A 26,681-nucleotide genomic window follows, 5' to 3' on the forward strand; every position below is an offset into this window, starting at 1 on the left:
ATTAAAATTGAAAATTGCAGTTCATTTCATTAATAGTATGAGATCCTGCTCTTAATTACAAATATATTTGCACAGTCTATATGGGATAGAGTATAAACAGTGAAGTCCAAGAGAAATGTAATACAAAAAGTACAATGATCATTAGATTATAATTATTGTTCTTTAACAAAAGTATTGTTAGTTGAAACAGATGTAACCCAGCTATTCATTATAGGAAGCTGGGAGTTGTTATGTTGGTACTTTTACTGAACACTGATAATTTTAAGAGAGTAGAAATAATTCCCTAATATTTTTGGTCACTGCTGATCAGAGAATTCAGAACAGCAAGAAATTTTAAACTGTATATGTATGTCTGTGTATCTCTCTGGATATTTGGAAATAAATAATTACCTCTGTTTTAGGAAAGTACAGGTAGTTCCTGTCCTATCCGAAATTCAAACTGGACAAGAAATGGTTGTTATCAGGAAGTTCCCTATAAAACATCTGAGTTGGACAATCTGGAACAAGGTATACGAGCTGGAATACAAGCAGTATTACAAGTAAGCATCTATTTCTTTTTTATTTCCTACATAACATTTTCCAGTGTTCTTTGGTTGTGCCTTTTCCAAAAATCTTTCCTGAAGTGAAATGGATGCAATTTACACTAGAACTAAAATGTTTATGTATTTTGTTTTGTTGTTCTTGCATGTTCTGATGAAATGAGATTATAATGAACACCTAAACTACAGTACAAAGTTTTAAGAAGGGGACACATACAGACTGTTACTTCAATATGGCATCAGATCACTAAAAATATCATATGAGATCACTAATAAATAATGCTGATAAGAGTTTGCAAACCAAAATATTTAACACTTGTATAATGCCTTTAATAGAAAAAAATGAAGCAAAAAAATATCAGAACAACCAAAAGAAGGATTATGAATAGCATAAAGATACTCCTTATATATGAAGTGTAATTGGAAGGATGACAAAAGTATCGGAACCCCCCAAAGATTTGGAACAATGAATACGATAAAAATGTCAGTCGTCTTCATCAATTAATAATAGAAATTATCCATCTAAAGCAAGGTGTCAAACTCACGTCATCACAGCGGTGTCACGTAACGTATTGGGACTTTTTCCCCCTTCAAAAAAAACAGGCATGGGCGTGGCCAGCATGTGACACATTCAGCCCATGGGCCAGGAGTTTGACAGCTCTGATCTAAGGAATTTGTCTCTCTAAGACCAATATTTATTAAGAAATATCATGACAGCACAAGAATTCCAGTTGTACTTTTACTTTTAAATGAGAAATATCTACCTAAGAAATTGTGTTCTTCCTGGCACTTTTTAAATGCAAGGATAACCTTTTCAAGCAGGAGCAGCCTATACTTTCAAACTGCTTTAAAAACAGCTGTTAGCCTTCTTATTACTATGAATAGGCTCACACTAAGACAGCCACTGTAATAAAAATAAAAATAAATTCCCAAAACAGAGAACCAAGGGAGTATATAAATAAATTTCCAGCATTAGGACTGTTACATTGGATAACTCAGTTTAGCATGGAATGCAGAATTTAAAAACAAGGGGCAAATCATAAAATAGACATGGAGAGGGTCAGCAACCTGATACAGTTTAACAATTGTTTCCCCATACTTATAAGGAGACCGTACAAATAAACATCAAAGTAATTTAAATAGGGAGAAAAGTTACCAACTGTTATCTACATAGTGGCTAGTAATTAGTCATGAACATTCCATATGATTGAACCCTGGTGACTTATGAGAATGTGATATCTCTTAACATACTGAGTTTGAGATTAGCAATATGTCTACCAAAATATCAGCACATATTTACTCTGTGTTTCAGGCAACCGTTCTGAATTTGAAAAATTCTGTTTGATATTTGTTTTGGCAGTGTCTTTTTTCACTCCTTAAAAACGCTCAATTAGATTTTATTCAGTTAATTCAGATGGATTTGTTTCCTCATTATAAGCAATGTGGTAATACTTAGCTGATTTCTTAAGTATAATCGTTTTTATTTCTTTTAATTACAGGTGTTTATAACAAATTCCTCAAATATATTTCTTCTTGAGCCAGCAAATGAGATTAAAAGTTTGTTAGATGAGCATACAGATATGTGTAAACGCATTCTTAATATCTACCGCTACATGGTGGTACAAGTGACAATGGACAAGAAAACTTGGTAAAGTATTTCTGTTTTGATAATATGGCACATACCTATCTCCCACTTAATGTAATATTTCCCCAGTCTAAAAATACTGTTAATAAATGATCATTGGAAGTTTTAAAATTGCAGATAATTTACTTCATAGCCTGTATATATTTGTTTTTATTTGTTTTTATTTTCTGGAGAGGGCCCATAATCAGTAATAAAGTTAATTATTTGACTTTAAATAATGCTAATTATTCTTGTTTTGCAGGGAACAGATGCTGCTTGTGCTGCTCCGAGTAACAGAATCAGTATTGAAAATACCATCTCAATTTTTTCTACAGTATCAAGGAAGAAAGAATTTAACTTTAGCAGGAAGACTTGCTGGTCCTCTTTTTCAGGCAAATTAATACATTTTAATATTTTACTTATTTCAAATATTATAAATGAAGTCTTTCATTCCTTTGTCTTCTGTAGGAAATCATTAGTTATTTACATTCTTATGTTTTCATAGCAGTTTATCTTATTGTCTGAATGCTCAGTGATAAATATTTTTATTTATAAATAACAGAAACACCAGATGAAATCTATTCATCTTTAAATATTTCTCCTGATTCCTTTATATAAAAATAGTTAATTATCTGTAATGGAGCTAAAAATAAGCCACATGGACAGCAACATCAAATAAAACAATTGCTGGTAGCATGTGTCATTCAGATGAGGGGCTATGTGTTTTGTCATTAATGCATATTTAAAACAAATAGAATTCCTTAGACATTGTGTGTGGAGGCTGATTCAACTCCTCCAAAAAGCTATATGCAAGGATAGCTTATTTTCCTCTACCATACAGGAAAGGTGAATGTTGAAAGACTGGGAAAATGAACTTAGGTGAGACAGAGATTCATAGCAACATTTTATGATGTAGGATGAAGAAAAAGATATGCAAAGAGATAAAAGGTTAAACACAGTGAAGCTATATTATCAACTCGCATCAAAACATTTTTCACAGCTAATTAATTATGCAGCTTTTATAATTTTAATAAAAATTTCTGAGATTTCAGTTGTTCTGCTAAAAATATGTATTTTCCTCCCTTTATATTTCTTTTTGTAGACTCTTATTGTAGCTTGGATCAAAGCAAATTTAAATGTGTACATTTCCCGAGAACTTTGGGATGACCTTTTAGCAGTATTGTCATCACTGACATATTGGGAAGAGTTGGCCACAGAGTGGTCATTAACTATGGAAACTCTGACAAAAGTATTGGCTAGAAACCTCTACAGCTTGGATCTCAGTGATCTACCACTCGACAAATTAAGTGAGCAGAAACAAAAAAAGCATAAGGGCAAAGGTAAGTAACATAATTTAGGTGTGATTTAATTAAAGTTGAAAAATTGCTCCCAAAACAAATGAGTCCAGAGCTACAGAATATGGTTCTCCTTTAAAGAACCACCTCTTGTTATGTAAACCATTAACAATATAAAATAAATATAATAATACATACCGTATTATACATTCATTTATTTATTTATGTAATTTGACTTCTGCTTTGCCCTACTCCAAACCATCTCTAGGCAGTTCACAATATAAAAATAAATACAATAAGATCAATAAAAAAAAATACCATAAGGGAAGTGAACAAAATGGTAAATCTAGACCACTAACTTTAAAACATATGACCAACACATCTAATAATCCACCCTACCCTAAGATCTGGGATCGCAGCCATGTCTTCTGGAATGCCATCAGGGTGGGAGCTGTCTAGATAAAATATACTCAGTTTCATCATTCTGTAATCTTTAAAAAAATAAAATAAGTCAGGGCATGTTCCTATTCTTCTGGAAGGTTTAATCAAGAGATCGGCATGCAGAGTTCAAACAGCAAGAGGAAGTAGTATTTCAGGTTCTAGTCTTGCTTTAAAAACGTGAAATCCTCATTAAAATCAAAGCCATAATTTTTACACAATGTACAGTTTTATGAAGAAATTGAATCTGCTCATGTATAAGCACTCTTAGTTGCTATGTAAAGTAATCACAACATGAGAAAGAGGATTACACTTCGCCGTGGAATGTTTTTTTAAGCAGGAAATACACTTTTAAGAGCTCTTAAGTTCTCTATCAATTGTCAGTATGAACCTTTACCACTTGTATAGCCATATAAACAAGTATCTCACTGCTCCACAGGCCATACTGAGATGCTTGGGTTGTGGGGTTTTTTCCCCTCTGTTCTTTGCTATTGCATACTACAACCAGGAATGAACAGAATCTTCAATTAAGTTTGGATTATGCAAACGTACACTGTGGGGAAGTACAGTTAGTACTTGACTAACTGTATTTTTTGGTCATTTAGTGACCGAAAAGTGACTGATGACCATTTTTCATACTTACAACTGTTGCAGCATCCCCAGGGTCATGTGACCAAAATTTAGACACTTGGCAACTGACTATGAGGGCTGCAGTGTCCTAGGGCCATGTGATCCCTTTTTGTTAACTTCTGACAAGCAAAGTCAATGGGGAATCCAAATTCACGTAACAAGTTATTAACAACTACAGTGGTTCATTTAACAACTGTGGCAAAAAAGGTCATAAAATTGGGCAAAACTCACTTAACAAATGTTTCACTTGATAACATAAATTTTGGACTTATAATTCCCAGGACTAAGTCGAGGATGATATGTATATGCAGTAAGTGTTCAGCTAGGTCAGAGTTTTAACACTAGCAGATTATCTGGATATTAAAGTTTTTATAAATTTTAAAAACTTTAAAAACTTTTGCTCCTGCCTTGTTTCCCTACTTAGCAGTTCCCCAAAATTAAACTTGGCTCAAGAGACTCTGTACAAAGAGGGGGGGGAATCATTCCTTACAGGATTGTTGTAAGAATACATTCAAATTTGAACTGATAGACAGGCATGGCAGATTTATATATAGGGGGAGGAGGTTTGCTTATATGTCTGAAATTATGCATATTAATTGTGAGGATCTTCTTTTTCTTATTGAGATAAGTCTTGGCTATAGTTTAGTAATGTGTTATTGAGTCAAAATCATCAATTAAACTTTTACTATAATAGCATTTCATTTCTTATAATGTCATTCTAAATTATTATGCATACATAATTCTCAGTGGATTTGTGAATGCTCCCATATCAGGTATTGGACATGAGTTTCAAAAAGCATCTGTGGACAAGTCATTTTCGAAAGGCTGGAGCCGTGATCAACCTGGGCAGGCCCCAATGAGACAGCGCAGTGCAACAACTACAGGATCTCCAGGAACAGAAAAGGCCAGAAGCATAGTACGACAGAAAACAGTTGGTATGTTACAGAAAATATAGATATTGGGGGGTACAAAATTAAAAGAAAAAATAATGGTTAAATACTTCTAACCATACATAAATGATTCCCTGCATATGTTTTATCTGTATTACATTTACATTGTGTGTGCATGTTTTAGGCAATTTTATTCTCTGTATTGGATGTTTTCCCTGCAAAATACAGATTGTTTAACAGATGTATCTAAATATATAGTTGTTATATTTGTAATCAAATTTATCTTATGCTAAGCATTTCACCTGTATTGTACTAAGATGAACAAGGCTAATGCCAAAACACTTAGAGATTTAAATATTAAATTTCCATTTGTCTTTTTTCTCCCTAGAGTTTAAGAGCTATAAGCCATAAAAACTTTGAGGGAATAGTGGAAATAGCAAAGATTCTCTGTCTTTTTAGTCATAAAAGTCTAATGAATGACCGTTGTCTTACCTGAACGGTCGTTCTCATGGCGCTGCGGAGAGTCCAAGGAAGGGTTAACACAGCCTGTTTGCCCATGGACTGAGTAGATTTTTCCCCTCTGGCCACGCCTCCTTTGCCTCTTCTGGCTCAGTTTTAAAAACGAGGTCTTGTCCGACGAAGACGTCCTCAGCTCACACCTGTGTAAAGATACAATCTCGGAGCTAAACAATTACCCTGGGTGGGTCTTGGACTCTCCGCAGCGCCATGAGAACGACCGTTCAGGTAAGACAACGGTCATTCTCCATAGCGCTGCTTGGAGAGTCCAAGGAAGGGATATGCCCAAGCTATGGTGTCCCAGGGCGGGAAGAAGAGACATTGTCCGGAGCCTCAATAACTTTCTGTAATACTCTACGTCCAAACGAGGCTTCGGCAGAGGCAAAGGAATCGATCTTGTAGTTTCTAATGAAAGCCGTGGGAGACGCCCACGTGGCCGCTCTGCAAATGTCCAGAATAGATGCTTGAGTTGCCCAGGCCGCGGTTGTGGCCGCACTTCTGGTGGAGTGTGCCGTTACACGAGGTGGAACCAGCTTGCCCTGAAGGTCATATGTCATCTTAATGCAAGCCCGCAGCCACCGACCTATGGTTGAGGATGACACCTTGCGACCCAGCGAGCCTGGCTGAAAAGACACAAAGAAGGCCTCGGAGTGCCTGATGTCCTTAGTTCGTTTCAGGTAAATGCGGACTGCCCTTCGCACGTCCAATTTGTGCCACCTGCGCTCCTTGGAGTGTTGAGGGCTGGGACAGAAATTCGGGAGGATAACCTCCTGAGACCTGTGAAAATGAGAATTCACCTTCGGCATGAAGGCGGGGTCTAACCGTAGGATGACCCTGTCTGGGTGAATGATGCACAGTTCTTCCTTGGCCGAGAAGGTCGCAATCTCAGATACCCTTCTGGCTGAAGTAATGGCTATGAGGAAGGCAGTCTTAAGAGTCAGATGTCGAAGAGAGACCTTCCTCAAGGGTTCGAAGGGAGCCGCTGTCAATGCCTGCAGGACAAAGGGTAGGTTCCAGGTCGGGTACCTGTGCACCACCTGGGGTCGAATGTTGTAGGCCCCCTTCAAAAAACTCTTGACCTGAGGATGGTGACTCAGGGATTGAAGTTGGTGTCTGGCTAAGATGGTGGATAATGCAGCAACCTGGCGCCTGAGAGTGGCTGGCGCCAGTCCTTTGTCCAAGCCCTCTTGTAGGAAGTCCAACAACTGAGGGATGGACGCTTCCACACTGTCAATGTCCCGTTGGTTGCACCAGGAAGAAAAGGCAGCCCAAGTCGCGTCGTAAATGCGAGTAGTGGCCGGACGTCTGGAAGCTTGGATAGTTTTAATGACGTTGTCTGAGAGGCTCTGGTCTTTCAGAAGCTGCCCCTCAAGTGCCAGACGGCTAACTGCAACCATTGGGGCTCTGGATGGTTGATGGCCCCCTGACGCAAGGATACCTGGTCTGGAGGAATTTTCCACGGTTGTTCCACAGACAGATCGATCAGGTCCGCGAACCAGGATCTCCTGGGCCAATGTGGAGCCACCAGAATGAGCTCCGCCCCCTCCTTCAGCAGCTTGTAGATCACCTGCGGGATCAGAGGGAGGGGCGGAAACGCGTAAAGAAGACCTGGAGGCCATTTGGACCTCAGGGCATCCGTCCCCTCCGCTTGTGCTGACTTGTAGCGGGAGAAGAACCGCTGGAGCTGTGTGTTTGCCGCCGTGGCAAACAGGTCGACCTGTGGGAGACCGAACCTCCTTACCACCTGTGCGAACAGGTCCGGATGAAGTTGCCACTCCGAGTTGTCGATGGTCTGACGGCTCAACCAATCCGCACTCACGTTGCTGGTTCCGGAGATGTGATCCGCCCTCAGCGACGCTAAGTGGATCTTTGCCCATCGTCCTATGGCCTCCGCCTCTGACATGAGTCTTTTGGAGTGGGTCCCTCCTTGCCGGTTCACGTGAGCCTTTGTGGCCACATTGTCGGTCAGTAGCAGAACGTGGTGCCCCTTCAGCTGTTCTGCAAATCTCCTCAGCGCAAGCCGGGCCGCCCTGAGTTCTAGCCAATTGATGCTCCGGGCTGCCTCCGCGCTGGACCACCTGCCTTGCGCCAACTGACCTTGGCAATGTGCCCCCCAACCGTAGAGACTGGCGTCGGTCGTTACCACGATCCTGTCGGGTTCTCTGAATAGGCAACCCTTCTCCACTGCTCGAGACTGCACCAACTCAGAGACCGAGTCACTCTTGGTGGGATGCGAACTTTCCTGGTGGAGTTGCTGATCTTTGCTCTTTGCATTGGAAGCAAGAACCATTGCAGTTCCCTTGCATGAAGCCGTGCCCAGGGAACTATGTTGAGGCAAGAAACCATGATCCCTAAAAGTTGGGATAGCTGCACTACCTGCCAGGACCTGTTCCTGCAACACAACCGGATTCTGCTCCTGAGGTTGCGGATTCTTTCCGGAGACAGGGACACCTGGCAAGATACTGAGTCTATTATGGCGCCCAGGTGTTGTATGCGTGTGGCAGGAGTCAAGTTGCTTTTTTCCATGTTTACGGAAAAAACCGTGGTCCTGTAAGGTGTGTACTGTGATGTTTACATCTCTCACCGCTTGCTGATGAGTCCTTGAGTGGATGATGATGTCGTCCAGATAGCACTCCAGGCGGACTGGAAGCTTGCGCAGGTGGGCCGCCACAGCTGCAAGAAGCTTCGTGAACGTTCTGGGTGCAGAAGAAAGTCCGAACGGAAGCACCCTGTATTGGAAGTGCTTTCCGTTGTAACACAAGCGCAGGAACTTCCTGTGTGCGGGATGGATGGGCACATGCAGATACGCCTCCTTGAGATCGATGGAGGTGAGCAGATCCCCTTGTCGCATGCAGCTTAGGATCGACTGAAGAGACTGCATTTTGAAGCGCTTGTAGGCCAGATGTCTGTTTAGGCGCTTCAGATCTAAAATGGCCCTCCACCCCCCTGAACTCTTGGGGACCAGGAAGAGAATGGAGTAGAATCCCCTCCCTTCCTGTTCTGGAGGAACTGACTCTATTGCGTTGATCTGCAGAAGATGATCTATTTCTGCCTGCATGAGAGCCCTCTTTACAGGGTTCTTGGATAGTGGGCAGCGAACAAAGGTTCGCGGAGGGAAGGATAGAAACTCCAAGGTTAGACCCCTCCTGATGGTGTTTAAGACCCACTTGTCCGAGGTTGTTTCCTCCCAACGGTCTGCATAGAATTGCAGGCGGCCCCCGATGGGAGGAGACCCCAGACGGTCACTTCCCACGTCTAAACTGACGGTTGTGGGAGCCCCCACGAAAGGGCTTCCGAAAGGACCCTTGATTGGATTGTCTGCCCCTGGAAGAAAAGTTGTTTCGTTCCTGGGACCTGTCAGAGGACTGGTTAAACTGTCTCTGGGAGGAATAGGAAGAGGTGGAGGCCTGGGCACCTTCCTGTGCCCGAAAGGCCTGTTTCCTGAACGAGCCCTGACCTTTCCTGTCATGCTTCCTGAAGGTGGAAGGGAGAATCTTCCTCTTATCCTTAGTCTCAATTAGGAATTTCTCTAGGGAATCCCCAAAGAGGTTGACCCCTTTGAATGGAGCTGCAGCCAGCTTCCACTTCGCCTTCATGTCCGCCTGCCAGTGCCGGAGCCAAAGCAGGCGGCGAGAAGTGATGTTAGACGCTAGTGCCCTGGAGGCGAATTTCGCTGCATGCAGGGATGCATCAGAGGCATATTCCACAGCCGTAATGATCTTGTTAAGATCATGTCGCCAACGAGATGCTTCAGATGGGGGCTGAGATCTGAGTTGGCGCAGCCATAATAGGGATGCCCTCGTAAAGAACGAGGCAGAAGTGGAGGTTTTGATCGCCCAGGCAGCCGCCTGGTGCATTTTAAGACAAGCCTTTTCTGCCCTCTTATCCTCTGCCTTTAACCCTTCTAATAACTCGGCCGGGAGATTAGAATTAGAGGTCAGAGAGACCACAGGGGCATCCACTTCTGGAGGTTTCAATACATCCTCCAGCCTAGGTTCTAAGGGGTACAGTGATTTGTCTGTGCCACTGGGGTTGGCCAGGGTACCTGGCTGCGCCCATTGGCGTTGGATAACTTCCATGAACATGTCAGGGACTGGTATCAGTTCTGGGTCAGGGGTTGTTTCGCTGAACAGCCCTGCCATGAGGTCTTGGGAAGTAGAGGGGACTTCCTTGTCCTTAGGTTTGGCACCAAGCTCAGTAGAGGCTCTGGCCTTGTGTAAAATGGCCTTGAATAAGGATGGTTTAAAGAGACCAGTGAAGGAGGGCTTGTCTGGAGGCATATCCTCATCCTCCGAGAGAGCAAATTCCTCAGCAGTCTCCTCCTCCCACATAGACACCTCTGTGGTGATAGAAGTGCCCGGGGAATCGAGGACTCTGGCCCTCTTTTCCCCCAGGGGGCGAACAGGCCTAGAGGCCTTGCCACCCCTGCCTTCCTGTAGCCTCATGGCCTCTACCACACCCTGGGAAATAGCCTGCATAATGAGATCCCTCATTTCTGCTGACATAGCTGGGCCCTTGTCCTCTACAGGCCTGGATTGGTCATAGGCCTGTCCCCTGGCACCCCTAGGAGGATCTCTCTGATCCTCTGCATGAAAACAACATTGAAAGGAGGGGATATCCTCCCTGACTGAAGAGCTAGGAGAACCTGGGTAACCCAGAGAGGCTGCAGGGTATCCTGACATGGAATCCCTATCACAGAAGGATGGAGATCTATCCCCCATTTCCTCCCCCTGCTCTATCTCCCTCTGAATGGGTGGGGAAGGAACTGGCCCAGCCTCACTTGGTAAGGGTGCAGAGGGAACCTGGGGCCTAGCAGACTTGTCCTTTAGGGAGTCCTGCCCCTTGTCCCCTTGAATTTTGGGGGCCTTGCTCCCAGCTGAAGAGTGGGAAGCTTTCCCCCCAGCGCCCTTGTTTCCCTTTCTCCCTTGGCCTGAGGGATCTGGCCTACTGCGCTTTGCAGATGGCCCTGCCAGCTCCTCCCTTCGCTCCAAACCTTCATCAGCCATCCTTGGTTGATCTTGAGTCGAAGAGGTCGCTGCTGAGGGAAGGGCAGTGGACGCTGGCCCGACGGCTCCAGAAGCGTCTGCAGACTCAGATGGGAGGCTGGATCAGGCACCAGGACACTCCTTGCCGCTTCCCCTTAGGTGGCTGGGGAACTTCAGGCTTGCTGGAGACCCAGGCAAGCCCTCGCAATCCTCCGCGGCTGTCTGATTGAGGCGGAGAGGCTCTGCTGCTTGCTGCTGCTTTCCGGTGGGTAAAATGCTCCAAAAAAATGGCCGCCGGCTCTTCTGCGCGCCAAAAGCCTCACTTAAGGTCCAGGCGCTTCCTATTGGCTGCAGCCGAAAAGCGCGCCAAAGCAGCGCTTTTCAAAATGGCTGCCGCTCTCCCGATCGGCAAAAGACACCGTTTGGAGAAGCAAGGGCTTTTTTAAAAGCCTCCTCTCCAAGGCGACCAGGGAAACACGGGGATTGCCGTCCTTCCCTGCGCTCGCCAGCAGACGCCGGACAAGCGGCCTCGCTTGTTCCCCCAGCTGCGACTAAGCAGCTGTGGAACCGATCGCTGCCTCAGCCTTACTTTTGGAAATCTTCTTCTTGGTAAAAAATAGAAAAAAGGAAAATAAAATGTCAAAATAATAAAATCTGGGGAAAAATCCTAATAACAATTTAATATTAACACATAAAATACTCTAAAAATACTATTGGAGAACCCAGTCTGTTTGCTCAAAGCTGAGAGTTCCCCAAAACTATCGGGCGGACTGAGTTTTTAAAACTGAGCCAGAAGAGGCAAAGGAGGCGTGGCCAGAGGGGAAAAATCTACTCAGTCCATGGGCAAACAGGCTGTGTTAACCCTTCCTTGGACTCTCCAAGCAGCGCTATGGAGAATACACCAAACTATAGTGTATTTAGAAAGCTAAGGAAGAATTGAAAGAAATTACCATTATAACTTGCAAGATTATCATAGTATTGTCTTCAAGCCTCAGTCTAAAATTAAAGTATTTGAAATGCACAGCAGACAGCAGTTTGTCAACTAGGCAATTATGATATCCATGTGAGTAAAGACGAGAGAGAAACTCTAAGCTTTAATGAAAGGGATTATATAATAGGGTAGACCAGTAACCTGAGCCACCTGCTTGATAAATCTTACATATATCTTGTACAGCCCATCTTTAAGGTCTGTCCAGCTCCTGCCTTGATGCAGTCTCCCTACCAAATCTAAATAGAAACAGCACTTAGACTTATATACCTTTACAGCCCTCTCTAAGCGGTTTACAGAGTCAGTATATTGCCCCCAACAATGTGAGTCTTCATATGCTTTGCATATGGGTAGTCTTAAATTCAACATCTGGCATCTCAGCATAAGCTTGAAAATGCTTCAGAGCTGCAGTCAGTCACTGCAAACTTAGCCTTTCTTATTGCTTGTAAAAATGGCAAGTAGAAAAATAGGAACCACCTTTGGTGGGAAGAGAATAGCATTCCATGTGCCTTTGGCATTTAGTCATGCCGGCCACATGACCATGGAGATGTCTTCGGACAGCGCTGGCTCTTTGGCTTTGAAACGGAGATGAGCACCACCCCCTAGAGTCGGGAACAACTAGCACATATATGCGAGGGGAACCTTTACCTTTTAAAACTTCCATCATTCCAAGGCATGAAGTGAATTCTAATCCAAAACATCCAGAAGGCACCCATTCAGAACAGTTAAATGAACAGAACTAGTTTCCTGGGTTTCTCTTATCAATCACCTTCCATTTTTACCAAACAAAATTAGTTTCAAATCCCAAATAGATATCATTTTATTTGTTTTAATAGCTTATTTTAATTTCAGAAATGACCCCATAATCACTTTTTATACAGGGTAGTGTACTTGTATATTTTATGCAATTTATAAATAGGAAATGAATCTTATAAATTATAAATCCAAATGTTCCTTTGCATAAAGAAGAAAGATATTCTGAGATTATTTCCTTAATTTTATATACCTAAATTTAAATTTTTAAATATTTGAGCAGCACTTCTATGTATAGAAATATATGCCATCTACATATAATTCTACATCAACAGGTGATATTATTGCATTTAATCTTCAAATTATTTATTAATATCACTGTGGAAACATTTCTAGGACTCTGAAAATAATTCAAAAGAGGTGACTCATGCTACATAGATGAGAGAAGATTTTTTTTTCCATATCATTAAAGCATCTGAATCTCTCACAGTATTCATGTGCATTGAACACTGTTAGAAATTTATTCTGGGACCACTTAAAATGAAGGGCATATGCAAACACACACCTGCAGAAACATCTGGGAATAGCTTGTCTGCTTTAACAGTTCAGAGAATTGCTTTCTTTGTGTTCCTACATGTTACAAAGTGCCTTGTTTACATGCTTTGCATATCCCCATTTAGTCATTCCAACTATAATCTATTTTTCTACAGACCCAAAGCCAAGTTGCAAAGTAGTTTGTGTCTGTTCTCTAAATATATTGCAGTTACTTGATATTATATATCAGAAATTCTGATTCTGATGCAAACTAATATTGTGTGATTTTCATTCTTTGAGGATTAAAAGAACATTTTGGTATTTTGATACCTTGGTACCCTCATCAGGCAGTGTTCTGTCTTACTTATAATACATAATGGTCAGGTCTTCTTCATTTGCAACATCAGTTGTTAGGCTATAATGAGATGGCATAGGAGAAATACTTGACAGAGGTCATAAAAGAGTCAAGTTTGATATAAAATCAGATACAATAATATGCAGATTTTGTGAGGTGAACATATGAGTGAAATAGCTGGAAACAATGGATACGTGGATCAAATATGCCTGTTGTGGAGGTTCAGGTCCTTTAGCTTGCAAAGTACAGTGCATTACAGTCCTCAAAATGTTTTAAACTTTTGCTTTTATCTGCATGCTCTAATGAAACATATTTTTTCAGAGATAATTTTTCAAGAAGATTCAAAATCAATCTGAGAAAAGTCCCAATATAGAAACTTGCTTGTATTTATCTGGAAGTCAACCATAGTGTAGAAGGCAAATGTGTTCATTTTTTTACAATTTCTAAACTAGCTTTGAGTCAGCAGGACTCCTGTTGCTTACACTCATCAGTTTGTACACCACTTTCGGACTTTTGACTGAATGAGCAAGCATAGTTGAATATTGAGGAGAAAAAAAGTATCCTTGTATCTCTTATTTACATATGAAACTGGAATAATGGTTGTTTCATGTCATGTGCCACAAGCTAGGTCTTTCAGTGTGGGTATAATTTTTTTTTTTTAATCTTGATTATTTTCCCACAAAATCAGTTCTGTGGAGTGCTCATTTTAGAATGCTTTGCAATCATTAATAAGATAATACCTTATATATTGATACCCTATATTAATAAGATAATAAAAGTAAGCTGTTGTCAATGTTTATCCCACTTGCGTTACTTTGAAATCCAGTGGAAGGGAGTTTATCAACATCAAGTCAATAAGAGGAAGCAAGCCAGTGAACAAAGGACTGAGTCTTTTCTTTTGTGAAAATATCAATGTAACCAAAGGGGGGGAAATCCATTATGTTCCTTGCATTTTCTTGTACTGTGTAATTTGTTTCTATGTACAAGAAAGATAGTGATTTGATATGGAACTACATTTTCCTAAAAGTCTTCCTGTTACATAGGTCTGAGGAATTCCTTCAGAAAATAAAAGCCAATATGAATATTTCTTACTATGTTATTTATAATTTGAAAAATAATATATGTCATAACCCCATTTCCGGTTTTCTCCCATTTATTCTCAATGTATGATTCAGAATTGGGCAGTTTGGTTTTTTCCTGATGTTCAGCTTGAACAATTAATAAAAAACTGGAAATATTTTAAAATGCTTGATATCCTACTATCTTAAAATACTCCCTTATCAGAAAAAAATAAAAACAAAGCATGCCATTTGCATTTTCTACCAGACAAGATAAACAAACAAATGAAGACTTGTTCCAAGTTTATAATTTTAATGTGCTTTGGGGAAGTATTTTTGCAATTCATTTCTTTAAAAGTTCTGGTCAGCCCAAGAGCAAAATATTTCAGTGGTATAAAATAATCCAATTCCGTTTAATTCTTATGTATCCCACTGTTCAATTTGCCAGTTATTCCTAAATCAAGTGGCATTTTAAAGATTTCAAGACAGTATTATTTAAAACTTACTAGACAGCATCTTCATTATAAGTTTAGATCCTAGTAGGTTATTCAAAGAGAGCTTCTCATTTAAAAATGTATTTATATACAGGTAAAAATATTTATTGCTTTATGACAGGTAGCAATTCAGTTACTCTTTAAGTAATAGCTGATCTGTGAATTGTTCCCCATATACTCCTATTTGTATCTCTTCAGCCTGGGAGCAGATATAAGATATTTATAGTGACTTGTGCTGTTAGCAAAATTGATTTTTGTTACTTTGCTTACTTGGGTCCACTGAACATATGGATGGAATTTCTAGAACTATAAGAAAATGAAAACAATTAGCAGACAAATTATGGCAAGACACAGAATCACAAGGAAAATATGATATGAAATAAAATAGATAAAGAACAATCACAATTAGAATTCACTCTACAAATGTGTACTTGTACCCAAACTTAATAAGTAATATCTCCTCCTTAATTGCCTCCAGTAATCAGAGAAATAAGTTTAGTCAGTTCAACTTTTTTCCTTCTGTTAGGGAAGGGACTAGAATTATAAATTATAAATCTGATTATCAGCTCCAGTTGGAACATGGGAAGTGTTAGCTTTAAGAATGATCGAAACTGAAAATGAGAATGTATTACATGATAAATAAATATAATGCTAGTTCATGGGAAACTTATATTAGTGTTAGTCAGAAAAGATACTTAATCAGGCCCATTCTATTTTTTTGCTTTAGATTTCTATTCAAAAATAGAATGGTAATAGTTTTGTTTTCATCTTGCAGAATTTTAGTATCTGGAGTATTTGTCAAAATTCAGTTTGTCAAGAAAAATGTATCAAATATTACAAATTTAATCTTGAGTCATATAAGGAACCAGAATTTCATTTTTTTTCTTTCCTATGAAGTGTCATTCTTTTAAGTATTTGCCTAGATATGCTATTAACAATGAACATGAATTTGGGCAAACTCCAGGAGACAATGAAGGACAGGAAGGCCTGGCATGCTATGGTCCATGGAGTTGAGAAGAGTCGGACATGACTTAATGACTGAACAACAAAGCTGCTAAAAGTTGAATCTTATGCACAGTGACAGATGAACCTGGACAGTTATCAATAGCATATAAGATATGTCTATGGATTTTTAAGTAGTATTTTATAAGTTGTTGAGGATTCGGTGAACAGAGTTCCAAACGGCTCTACTATAGCTTAAAAAAAGTAAATCTTGCTATAAAATGGAACAGATCAAACCTTTCAAGTATAAGACTTTTGTCATTTTATTTCATACATCTTAATTTGTTGAGGAATCTTATCTTGTGAAACATACGGTACTTTAATGTATAGTTTTATTTTTGCAATCCTTTGGTTTTTTCTCTATTTTAAAAATTAGACATTTATCGTTAGAGGCAGCTTTTACTGTTTATTTTAATCAAATAGTCTATTTACACACAACACTTTAGATGAAGTATAAACCTCCTTCAAATGACTGACATTTTTATGAAATGGAGTGTCCCATTTCAACAGAGTTGCTTATTGACTAGTCTGACACTGGAACCTGCCTTGAAGTGCATTAGGTATTGCTAGAACACTCATATTGTCCTTTTCACTTACTCAGGTCATTTTTCATTTATTCATTTTCTGAATTTCTGACACTGCATTATCTGTCCTTGAAAATAAAATTTGTTACCATTTGAAAGGAATCCTTTAACAAAACTAAATAAAATTGACGAGTTTTCTGTTACAAACCCATTAGTATTTTTGCAGATCAGGAGCAACCTAAATAAAACCAACTACCCTTAAATCTCAATTTCTTTATCCATTTGAGTTTTTTTTAATGAAGCAAACATTCAAGTTGATACCTATTTTTCTTTAGATGCTCATTGAATTAATTTTGCAGTTTTGAAAAGTAATAGGAAATGAGGAAATTAAGCTGAGTTAGGAAGAGTATGTAATTAGCATTTAAAATACCATAATTAATAATGCAATATTTTCCAATATACTCTTTTAAACATCCAAAGCTAAATTAGATTTAGCTTAAATAACATTCATTTCTTATGTATTTAATATATTTACTTTCCATTTCATTTAAAAAAGAACTTTAAAAACAATATTTAATTTGCTATGTTAAGGGGCGGGGCGGGAGGAATATGGTAATTTAGATCCAAAAAATTAAGCAGAAAGTTAGTTGAGCTTTCATTTTGTGTTTAAGTGCACTTTTTGTGTTTTGTTTTCTTTTTGTCTTACGTTTCCATTTACAAGACACATCTTGTAATTTGTTATTGTGGCTTGCTTTAAATTGTAGTGCTTCAACAGAATTTTAGTCTTTGATTTGATATTAATATCAAATGTCTGTAAATATTTCACTGAAGATTAATAGCATTCATTCTATGAATCAATGAAGTGATTCAGAGAATTATTTTTACTGCCAAAGAAAATAATGTTAGGTATAGTCGCAGGTATTTTTGTATTGCTCAGACTGTCAGAATCATTACCCACAAACTTCTGACATTAAGTGAAAGCATCTTAGATATACTATGAGAAATAGTTGTTTAAAAAAAATAATCAAAACGGAAAATAAGGGTAGGTATAGGACAATGCTTTCTTCTATTTCATGATGTTTATGACAATATTTTCCAAACCCTGATGGAATGAAAAATAAATCATTTTAAGCTTCAATCGTACATAAATTTTCTGGGAGTAAATTTGATTCAATTTGGGGATTTAATTCTAAATACATGTATATAACATTGGTTTGTCAGTGTTTTACTTTGAATACTGAGGGTTTTTGTACTTATGAAAATATAAGTGTTACTGTTTGTCTTGCATTGAAAGAAATGAATACAAAACTGTTTTATGTGCCCACTGATTATTTTTTCCTTACAGCTCTGCCAATATCTGCCGTGCTGAAATGTTTTAATTTAATTTTTCTTCCTTTTATCTTTATTTTCTCTGTTGCTGCTTTTTCTGTGACACAATCTTTCATTATAGTCACTCTTCTTTTTTTCCTTCCCTACTTCTTTCTTTTCCTTTTTTAAAGCCATGAGAAGCCGATCCATTGGTGAATGTGCTCTGCCATCGGCCTATATACGCAGTGCTAAAAGTGCTCCTGTCCTGATCCATACTTCCAAACCCTTCTTGCCTGATATTGTTCTCACTCCCCTTTCTGATGAGCTTTCAGGTAGTGCCACCTCTGCTAATTTCTGCACTCCCTTTCCACTTTTTTAATCCTTCTGCTTTCAAAAATCTGCAAAATCAGTACTTTTTCAAAGTAAAACATTCAGGGGTGGGGAGAAAATAACGGAGATGCAGCTATTTGACTTTTGTGACTTGCTATATTTTCGGCTCATTTTGGTACTGTGAGAAGCTAGCGCTGTGCCAATTGCTATTCAAAATGCAAATTTTCTGCCTCTGCACCTACATTTAAAAAAATTGATTCAAGGATCTGAAATATTTTTGAAGTAAGTTTTCTTTTTGAACAAAGAAATGTTGAGGAATTTTCAACATACTGTTTGGTAAACTGTAATTGCTGTTTATTATTTTCATTTATTTTCTGACATGGCTTTTGCTTATTATAATTAGGGAAATATGGCAGGAGATGCACAATTATTATTAAATGAGTATGAGAGTTGTTTTACTAAATATTGTACAAATAACTTTAAGGAAAATAACTAATTATTTATAACTTGATTTTAAAGGAGGGCTTTAAACTTATATTATTACTGTGGCAATGAAATCAATTACCATCTGATGAAATTTTTCATGCCCCCAGTAAGCTACTAATTTTTAATCTACATCCCTGAGTTCTATGTTAAGTGCTAAATAGTTTGACATGTTTTACACTGATGGTAATTTCTGAAGCAACTCAGATTTATTTCTTAATGCCTCTGAATTGTGAATTATATATTTCTTACTATAGAAAAAGGCAATTTAAATTCTATTTTGACATTACCAAAGTCCCTCCCTTGCCTGATTTTAAATTCTTTAAAATTCATAGACAGACAAGAAATTGGTAGGCTGTGAAGCAGCTTCCAGAATAAATATTTTAAGGTGGCCACTTTAAACCTTCAAGGAATGGATCCGGAGGAGCAGTTTGCTCAAATATAAAACCAGGAAGTCAGATTGTTTTATATTGATCTATTGTATTTCTGGATTAACATATTGCCGTGTTCAGCTTCTTCTATAATCCCATATTTTAAGAATGACATTTCATTCCATAAATGTTTATTGGCTGCAATACAGCACAGAGATATTTATATTTTATTTTAGAATATGCAGTGTATGATAATATTATTATTCATTATTTGAAAATCCCTTTTTCTTGAAACATTCATCAGACCAGCAAATATATTTAGCCACTTAGCTGTTGTGTTTAGTGTTTCAACTTGAAATGTTAGTTTAGGAGCAAATTATTGTGTTAAATTTCTATAGCGGAAAGCAAAGAATATATTTTGACAGACTAAAAAAGAGTATCTCAAATCCAAAAGGTTTTGCATATTATCAGTGATAAGTTTCTAACACCATAGTACCTTATACAAAGAAGTGGAGATGTTGTACATTAAAAAAGCCTATCTCCTTTTAAAGACTGCTTCAGATAAGTAGGGAAATTTTTGACAGACTTTAATTGATCCCATTGGGTAGATTGTTCATTTTCTGAAATTCCTGTGCCTCCCAAAATTTTATCTGAAGTATTGGAAGATGTGAATGGAAAAATAATTCAGTAGTAGTCGATTCAAGTAGAATGGCATATGTCCAAAGAGAATTTCCAGGTTAGGTATTACAATCCTATTTAATCAGTACAATGCTGTCCACCATTTTTAGTAATAGACAAGTACAAGTTCTAACTTATACATAAATTCAAGTTAAAGACAATTAGAAACAAAACTTATTCTTAACTAAGTGATTGCTTGTATAAAACTCTTTTTGAATGGCTAAATGTGTTGTGTAATTTGTATAACCAGTACATCTGCTTTTGCTTGTGTTATTACTTTATTGCTTCTGAATTGTGCTGTCTCAGTAATTGATGTTTTGTAGTAGCACTGACTGTATCTTTTCTACTTGTCTCAAGAAAGATTTTCTATGTAAATAACAGAGTAGTGCAATAGCTTAGATTCAATTCCAAACAGATGTTTCAGTGAATGCTGTGGCACAACCCTAGACCCTGCTTTAAAGTAACCATATCTTTCCTGAGGACACGTAGCTGCCCTACATATCTGCCATATGTTCCTAGGAAATAATGCAATTACTACTAGTATATACTACTTATTTACTATTACAATATACTACTAGTATATTGTAAGGAATAGTAAATGTATTTGTCTGCTCCAGAGAATGTTTTTGAGATGACTCTAAAGCATTTGCCAACTTTAATAGAGTGGAAGATAGTATGGAAGTAAACACTGCTGGAAAAATATTATTGGACTAATAGGTATTGGTAATTAGATGTTGGGTCACAAAGATCCTTATTGTTCTAGGTCTGCTTTCTCTTCTTTTGAAACTTTTGGTTAAATTTATTTGCTCTAATCTTCAAGAATCAACGTTTGAAATAACTATTTAATAAAGTATTGAAGATTTTTATCAAATACAGAAATCTTGATAAAAAAATCTTATAGACACTTGTGTATGGAAGAATTGGGAAACTAATATCTTGACCTAGGTAATATAGCAAACAGTGTTCAAATACCAAGGAAAGATCTGGAACGTTATGTGTACGAGACACCTATGCTGATCCCTTTGGGTGAATGCAATTCCAGAGCTGTTCAAGATGATCTTATTCCATGTATAAGAATGAAGCAGACTATTTTATAATGAAACCATTCCAGTGATGGGTTTCCAATTCTTTTATTACCAGTTCGCTCGTGCGCATGTGATGCTTCTGCGCATGCACAGAAGTGTCTGCACATGCACAGAAGCGTCCGCGCATGCACAGAAGTGTCCACACATGTACAGGAGCATCCAGGTGGGTGAGCGGAGCCTCCTGCCAATGCTACTACCGGTTTGCCCAATCCGTGCCAAACCGGGGACAACCTACCTCTGAACCATTCTATTAACAATAGTTTTTCCATACAAAGAAATATTTTAGAGCAGTATTGAGAAGAATCATGAAGGTTTAGTCCAAAATCTCATTGCATAAAAGAATTTACCCTGAATATTAACATACTAGTATATACGGGAAACTCATAAAAATGATCAGGAGGGTATTCATCATTATTCACTGCTGTTCCCTAACACTTGTTATCTATACTATATGATACTATATTGCTGGTTTCAGAGGTAATACAAACTATCAGGAGTAGTCACCTTTGGTAAACTGATCTGTCATGAATGTATTTAATTCCCTTTCTAAATTGTATTACATAAAGAAGTACTTCTTGTTATGAGTCTTGAATTAATTTTTCTAAGTCTAAATGCTCATATAATGGAAATTTACTGTGTATTTTTCATACTATGCCAAATCTTATACATATACCTATCATGCCACCTCCTATTTGCTCCAAGCTAAAACCCCTGCCTCATAAGCCAATTGCTCCAATCTCCTCATCATTTATGGTGGCTTTTTTGCAGGCACTATAATACTATAGTCTTTAAGTATGTTGATGCTAATTGTACACAGAACTGCCAAGTGCAGTCTTATAATAATTATATAAAGGTATTAGCCTCTTGAAGTGTTATATGTTCAGTTCCTCTTCTAATAATTGTCAGGCCACATACCCAAAGTTAGTAGGAAATCATAATTCTTAAAAGAGCTTGACCTTTTAGAAAAGCAATTAGAAACTGATAAATATATTCTGAAGATTTAACTTGTATGCTTCTTGTTCTCACCTTCCTGAGTTATTACAAGTTGTCCTCAATTTACAACCATACTTGAGCTAAAAATTTCCATTGCTAAGTAAGATAGTTGTTAATTGTCTTTTCCCCCCTTTTATTACCATTCTTACCAGATTTCTTAAGGAAATCACAGCAGTTGTTAAATGAATCATTCAGTCATAAGCTAATCTGGCTTCCCCCAATGACTGTCATAAATACGTGCCAGGTGCCAAGTGTCTGGATTTTGATCACATGACCATGGGGATGGTGCAACAGTTATAAGTGTGAGAACAGGTTAAAGTCACTTTTTTCAGTGCCGTGGTAACTTTGAATGGTTGTATGTCAAGGACTGCCTGTAAAAAACTGCCTGTTGACCTTAAGCAATTCAAATACAATGGCCCATTTTAACCTGGCAATCACTAGTTCCTATCCGCCCACCACTTATCCCCAGTCTCAGTCCTTACAGTAATTCTAAACAGGAGACATTTTTAAGTTGCCTCATATCTATTTATTAATCACTAATTGCCAGTTTAAATCTCGCTAGTAGTATATATGAATGAGATTTTGTGCAAGTATGCATTCATTTGCACTTACATTTGTCATTTTAAGCCTGTTCACTAATTGGGAGATATCTTTTAAAAGCTTATTGTAATGTACAAGTCCAGATGATTTATAAATAAATTAAAAATTATTGGTCTCAACAATGATTCCTGGAAGCCCTCCTTAAGCATCTCTGCATTTGAATACTGTCCACTATTTCCTATTGGTTTCTGTTCTTTGGTTAGTTTTAAGTCTTATCAGATCCTCTGTCCCATAGCTGCTAGATTTGTTCAGGAGCATTTGGTGAGGTATTTTATCAGATTTTTTTTAATCTACTAAAGATTAAGCAAAGAAAAGATTAATGAGACAAGAATTATGCTTGCAGAAATCACTCTGACTCCTTTTCAACAAGAACTAATATATGTTATATCTGATTTTTTTTTCTTTTTTAAAAAAGTCTGCTTTTTACCAAGCAAAGAAGTCTATAATTATCTATATCTCCCTTTCATTAATTATCTTTTTTTTTTAAATAAAATAAATGGAGTCATGGTGTCTGTCTTGAGAACAAATGCCAACTTTTATTGGTATTTGTTCCCAAAACACTGAACCCTAGTGGCATAATAGTTAGAATGCAATACTGCAGGCAAATGGTCTCACAGCCAGGAGTTCAATCCTGGCGGGGCTCAGGGTTAACTCAGCCTTCCATCTTTCCGAGGTCAGTAAAATGACCCAAATTGTTGTGTTTGATATACTGACGTTGTAAACCATTCAGAGGGGGCTATAAAGCACTATGTGGCAATATATAAATTTAAGTACTATTGCTTTGTTATTTTATGTTATTTTACGGTTAGTATTACTATAGTATTAGAACCTTTTGTCTAATCTCCAACATCCTACGTTGTTTATCTTTTGAATCTCTATGTGCTTCTCAGTATTTTTTTCAACTGTTTATATTTCTTTTGAAAAGTTTTAAGTTATTTTCATTTTTTTGGCAAGACTTCTGTTTTATAAAGGATTCTTTCTTGCCTCTGTATTACACTGATCCTCAATCAATTGTAAGTTGTTGGACTGGCATGAGGAACACTAATTTTCAAGTCTACGCTTAGCAACAGAAGCTCCCTGAGTAACTCTGGGCCACTCAGTTTCTTTTATCCTAATCTATGTCACATGAAATGTATGTGTAGTTGGCATATTTATGCAACACATGAATAAGTAGCTTTGGATTATTTCCTCAATAAATAAATGAACAAGTATAATGTTTTGGACTCATTTGTTTAATTGAGTTCTCTTTATCTAGTTTTAGGACTTGTGTAGAGAATAAACCATATTTTATGTTATTTTTATGCAAAAATACGATTCAAAAGGAGTCACAAACTTAGCACCTTTGTAAACGTAGCAAGTAGTTTTTCTGGTTTTGCTTATTAGCCTCTCTTATTCCGTACCTCATGGCATCTCTCATGGTTTAAGCCAGGGGTGTCCAAACTTGGGAACTTTAAGACTTGTGGACTTCAACTCCCAGAATTCCTCAGCCAGCCATGTAAGTGCAAATGCTAGCTGGGGAATTCTGGGAGTTGAAGTCCACAAGTCTTAAAGTTCCCAAGTTTGGACACCTCTGGTTTAAGCTATAGAGTGAGCATCTCTACCACTGTAATGTTGAATAATCTCCATGCTTTCTAGAGTCTTGACCGTCTTGTCTCCTATTTTCTGGCACTTTACTCTTTTCAACTCAAATTTGACCATGTTGCCTTTTTCAAAAATGCCTTTACTTCGTTGAATATAATAGTATTAGCATCACTGTTTCTAATTAGTTTCATAACCATGTCCCAAGCCAGGTTCTAGGCACCACTGAAAATTTATTTGAAAATAATATACTTTCTAAAATGGTTTCTTGCTATAACCACAATGATTCTGTGGAAGAGATTGTTCCATTTATGAGTTCCTTTTGTAGAACTCTATTCTTTCTTTGACTTACAGAGAAAAAACTGGCCCTAAGATGTTGTTCCTTGTACTTCTATACAGCTTATGCCCTAAGATCTTGTGTTGTAGATACTCCTATCTGCACTCCTATTAATTAAATCAGGAGTCTCCTCCCTCCTAGAGGCATATCCTTAATCCAAAATTATATGTCTTTAACCTTCAAGGAATGACTCCCTTTTCTTTCTTGCAGTGATAACCTCTTTCCCTTAGAACTTCATTCTAAGAAGCAGTCACACCTGGAATAGCATGCCACTCTGTCCCTTGTGAATCCCTCTTTTCTCAGGTTTTCTATCTCTCCCAGGGCAGCGATCTTCCCCTTGGAAAAAATAAAGTTGCTCCTTCTGTCTTTAGAGACAGAAGCTTTTTGCAGTGATTGCATACTCAGGACTTCTCCCTGCCTACAGGGAGATATTTTTACACAATACAATATATTATGTTTGGATGAGATGTATATGGTTAATTTTAGTAAGTTGCTTTTTATAATAGGAAAGAAGGACTTGGCTGTCCTAGCATATTCTCATATTCACTTGGGTGGATCTGCTTAACTTGTATTTATTCTCCTTTATTGTATTTATCTGGCTAGTTTTGAACTGCAGTATGCTTTTTTTTTTTTTGCTGGGAGTCCTTTGGATTTGGGGACTTGAACTTCCTTTTCTGTTCTGTCCCATATTTATATCTGTGGCTAATTCCCCACAATTTCTAGCTGCAGTTTAGAAGTAAAGGTGTTTGAAGTTTAAAAGAAAATGTATAGGTTATAAACTTACTGAGTATCAGAATTCTTATTAATCAGTGACAATTAAAAGAAACTTGACTTGGCATAATTTGGGGGGTGGGGAATCTATATTCTTCTTTCATTAAGAAAGCTAAAAACTCCGTATTGAGCTTTGTTCCTCCTGTCACTGTATAGTTTTCCTAGCAACAGTGCAGAACTGATTTGTTGTTGCTTTTCTTCCAGGAAGGTTTTTTCTTCCTTCTTAGTCTAACCTGCATCTTTGGAATTCCCCGAGATTCACCCATGCAGGTATTAACCAGGTCTAAACTTGCTTAATTTTTGAGCTCAGAGGAGATAACACTACCATTTGCTGAAAAATTCTTATCATAGTTGTTTTTTTAATCCTCTTTTTTGTTCTATTATAGATATAAGAGGCAATAGTTTTTGAAGGGCTTGTGTTTGGAATGAACTTATTTCTCATTATTGAATTTATTTTCTACGTATTATAAAATGTGACCTGGACTGTATAATTCTTACCTGCTTCATTTGCTTGATTGCACAACATACAGTTTAGGATATTCCACTAGAGTTGTTTCCACAATATTAAAAAAATTACAAATATATCAAACCACTTAGAACACCTTATGACTTGCATTCTCAGCAGTCACATACTGTATACTGAAGTGTTTTAAAGCTAAATAGAATTCCTAGTAACTATCAGAACCAAGTTTCCATATTTATACAGTGCTGTCTGCTGCTGCATGAAGAGGAACATTAATCTATTCTATGATTAGACTAGATTATTATGGGGCCATTATTTTGCCATTTATGATCTGCATATTCCTTATATAGACTTAGAACGTCTTCCTAGAAAAACTAATCTAATCAAAATCATTGCTACAGTCCACATCTATCAATTATATTGTTGCTTAAGTCCGCTGGGAGGACATTAGAGGTGTGAGACACTAAACATAAATTTTATATTACATAATAAAACAGCCTTGTTCTTGATGAATACCATATTTTTCGGAATATAAAACACACCTTTTTCCCTCAAAAAAGAGGGTGAAAATCTGGGTGCATCTTATACACTGAATACAGCATTTTTGGCTTACCGAAACCCTGTTCCCTTTGCAAAAATGGACTTGTAGAGGGTTTGGGAGGTTTCCAAACTGCTCCTGAGGGCTGGGGAGGGCAAAAACAAACAAAAAAATGGGGTGTTTTTGCTCATTGTTGTCCCCTCCAGCCCCAAGGAGAATTCTACAAGCCTCCAAAAGCCTCTGTATGTCCCCCCTTTTTTGCAAAAAAAAATGGGCCATTTTTTGCTCATTTCTGCCTCCCTCCAACCCCCAGGAGCACTCTAAGAGCCTCCCAAAGCTCTGCATCCCCCCCCCCCCTTTTTTAAAAAAAAAAACAAGGCATGCAGAGGGTTTGGGAGGCCTGCAGAGTGCAAAGACTTTTCTTTTTAAATTTACTTCTTCAAAATCATGGTGCGTCTTATAGTCTGAAAAATATGGTGTTTGTCTATAAATTGATTAAAACACTGATTTGAATATTTATT

The 26,681-nt window shown here is 37.9% G+C and overlaps 1 protein-coding gene across 5 annotated transcripts in view; it reads left to right on the top strand.

Annotated features, from left to right (window-relative positions):
* Window positions 1–26,681, top strand: part of RALGAPA1 (Ral GTPase activating protein catalytic subunit alpha 1) — a 137,877-nt gene that overhangs the window by 20,099 nt on the left and 91,097 nt on the right. For all 5 annotated transcript variants that reach the window (XR_014176616.1, XM_081968513.1, XM_081968512.1 and 2 more), the window contains exons 12-16: window positions 402–539; window positions 2,039–2,187; window positions 2,426–2,555; window positions 3,266–3,503; window positions 5,300–5,461. Coding sequence is in view for 4 of the 5 variants with exons in the window: in XM_081968513.1 (XP_081824639.1) it covers window positions 402–539; window positions 2,039–2,187; window positions 2,426–2,555; window positions 3,266–3,503; window positions 5,300–5,461 (817 nt within the window). In the remaining variant the exon portion in view is untranslated. The remainder of the gene's footprint in view (window positions 1–401; window positions 540–2,038; window positions 2,188–2,425; window positions 2,556–3,265; window positions 3,504–5,299; window positions 5,462–26,681) is intronic.

The sequence above is a fragment of the Natrix helvetica genome (genome assembly GCF_964273705.1).
Source record: "Natrix helvetica genome assembly, chromosome: 1".
Lineage (NCBI taxonomy): Eukaryota > Metazoa > Chordata > Lepidosauria > Squamata > Natricidae > Natrix > Natrix helvetica.